This window comes from Monoraphidium neglectum, assembly GCF_000611645.1.
Source record: "Monoraphidium neglectum strain SAG 48.87 unplaced genomic scaffold scaffold05832, whole genome shotgun sequence".
Classification (NCBI taxonomy): Eukaryota; Viridiplantae; Chlorophyta; class Chlorophyceae; order Sphaeropleales; family Selenastraceae; genus Monoraphidium; species Monoraphidium neglectum.
This window is the reverse complement of record NW_014007799.1, coordinates 1-2,760: the sequence shown is the minus strand read 5'-3', so window position 1 is coordinate 2,760 and position 2,760 is coordinate 1. Positions and strand designations below refer to the sequence as shown.

Below are 2,760 nucleotides of genomic sequence, written 5' to 3'. Positions count from 1 at the left end.
GGCGAGGACGGGGGCGAGGAGGGTGAGCGCTCACACAGCAGCGTGTGGGTGGGTGGGTGGGTGATTTGTTGGCGTGAAAGGGGGAAAAGCGTGGAAGGGGGAAGCTTGCGGCTGTAGACGGCAGGCGACAATTCAGGCGGCGGCACCCACACATGCGTGAGAACAGCGCTGCGGAGGGCCTCCAGGCGGCACTTCATCTCAAAACAGCGTCTGCTCAGCTCCTTGTAGCGTCGCTCATCAACGTGGTGACGAGCTGCGTGCCCAGCGGTGGGCCCAGTCCCACCAACGCAAACCCGCACCATTCCATCAAACCCTCACCATTGTAACCCAGCCTCCGATGACGACGACGACGACGACGAGGCGGCCGCGGCGGCCGGTGACGCGGTGGCGGGTGACAACGTGCGCCTCAAGGTGCGGCCGGGTGGCGCCAGCGCCAGGCCCTGCAGCCGCGTGTGGCCGCGGCCTGTAGGTGTGTCACGCGGCCCCGCAGGCGTCCACTGACCGCCGGTGCCAGCGGCGGGTGGCTGGCTCTACCGCGTTGCTGCGCGTTGGCTGTGCCAGAGCAGCGGCTGCAGTTGAGGTCCTCCGTTCCCCGCCTGCCCCATCCCGCCCCCACACTCACACGCACTCTCACGCGCACACACGCACACATACACCCACCCACACACACACATATACACTCACACACGCACACACACACACACACACACGCACACGCACAGGGCGCCGTCGCGCGCCACAGGGCCCAGCTCGAGGCCCTCAAGGCGCGCGACCCCGAGTTCTACGCCTACCTGCAGCAGAGCGACGCAGAGCTGCTGGGCTTCGGCGCCGGGGCCGACGACGACGAGGACGCTGACGAGGACGATGCTGACGAGGACGATGAGGAGGACGACGGGTCTGAGGAAGAGGGGCTGGAAAGCGACGAGGAGGGGGACGGCAAGGGGAAGGCGGCCGCTGCGGAGAAGAAGACGAAGAAGAAAGCAGCAAAGGGGGCGGAGGAGGAGGGCAGCAGCGGCGATGAGGAGGAGGAGGCGGCGGCGGAGAAGGAGGGCAGGAAGGCGGCGGTGAACGTGACGAGCGGAATGGTGGAGGTGTGGTGCGCGCGGGCGCTGGAGGGGGCGTCCATCACCGCCATGAGGCAGCTGCTCAAGGCATACAGGTGACCGGACGGGGGGGGGGAGTGTTGGGGACAAAGCTTCGATCAAGCCAGGGGACAGGGGTAGGCAGCGGTGCGCCTCTTGGGTGTGCGCTGCGTGGCAGGGGAGCTTTGTGGGGCAAAGGCGGTCGTGTGCGGGGCTGCCCGCAGCAACGACTGAGGGCATTTGTATGAGGGGTTTGATTTCAGAGGATGTGACCTGGACATCCCCACCCCTAGCATCCCGCCCACAATACCGCACCTCCTTTATGGCAACAGGGTGGCCTGCCACTACGGCGACTCGGAGGCCGAGCTCGACGCTGGCCTGCGCCTGTCCTCCGGCGCCGCCTTCAACCGCCTCCTGCTCTTCGTGCTGCGCGAGGCGGACGGCATCTTCCGCCGCATGCTGCTGCCACAGGACGCCACCGCCGCCGCCGCTGCACCTGCCGCAACCGCCAACGGCGTGAAGAAGGGCGGCAAGGGCTCAAAGAAGGCAGCGAAGGGGGCGCAGGAGGGGCAGCAGCAGCAGCAGGAGCAGCAGCAGGAGCAGCAGAAGGAGCGGCGCCTCGACACGACGGCCGAGGTTTTGAAGAGTCCGAGGTGGAAGAAGGTGGCGGTGCTGGTGAAGAGCTACCTCGGCAACACGCTGCACCTGCTGACCGCCAGCGCAGAGGCGGCGATGCTGGCGTTTGTGCTGCGGCGGCTGCGGGCGAGCGCGCCGTTGTTGGGGCCGTTTGCGAAGATCCAGCGGCGGACACTGAGGGCGGCCCTGGGGGTGTTTGGCAGCGCCGACAACGCACCGCGCGTTCAGGTGGGCGGGGCGGGCGGGGCTTCGAGATGGTGAGGGGTGCGCTGGTTGTTTGGGTGTCGGGCGCTAAGGGGTTGCCTGAGCCCGGGCCGGGGTGCGCTTTGCGAGGCGGCGACGGGGTGAGCCTGCCCACGGCGGTGCCACGGGCGTCCCCAACACGCCACAGGCTTGCAGCCATGCAGACTGCCACCGTCCTGCTGTTCCCCAACCCGAACCACACCTCGCCGGACCCCTGGATTACACGTATACATACACACCCACCTCTCGCCCCTCCCAACCCTAAAATTCAAACCCTAAACCCTAAACCCTGACCCCCCCCACAGGCCATCCTGCTGGTGCGCGCCATCGCGCTGTCCTGCCCGCCCCCCGCCCTGGATTCCTGCCTGCGGGGGACCTACCGCGCCTTCGCCCAGAACGCCAAGTTTGTGACCGCGGCCAGCCTGCCCCACATTCACTTCATGGGCGCCGCGGTGGTGGAGATGACGCGGCTGGACGCGGGTGCGGCGCCGGTTTCATTTCGGGTTCAGGGTTGACTGTCAGCGGTACAGGACAAGGGGTTGAGGCGCGGTCTTGCTGGGCTGCTGTGTGGTGGAGTTTTGGATTTAGGCCCCCACAACTCCATTGTTTCTTTCTTCAATCATTTGTCACACCAACCAACAAAACCTCAACTCCGCCGCTGCCTTCCTCACCGCCCCGCAGCCGCGTCGTACCAGCTGGCTTTTGGTGCTGTGCGGCAGCTGGGTGTTCTGCTGCGCAACGCGCTGACAATGAAGGACAAGGACTCGTTCAAGGAGGTGTACTGCTGGCAGGTGGGGGG

General features: G+C 66.6%; 1 protein-coding gene across 1 annotated transcript; it reads left to right on the top strand.

Annotated features, from left to right (window-relative positions):
• Positions 1-152: 152 nt before the first annotated feature.
• On the top strand, positions 153-2,441 carry MNEG_15957 (hypothetical protein; the record flags this gene model as incomplete). Its single annotated transcript, XM_014035572.1, has 5 exons — positions 153-267; positions 332-411; positions 723-1,159; positions 1,415-1,946; positions 2,267-2,441. Coding segments are annotated over 5 exons (1,339 nt in total), but the record flags the coding sequence as incomplete, so codon positions are not given.
• Positions 2,442-2,760: the final 319 nt, after the last annotated feature.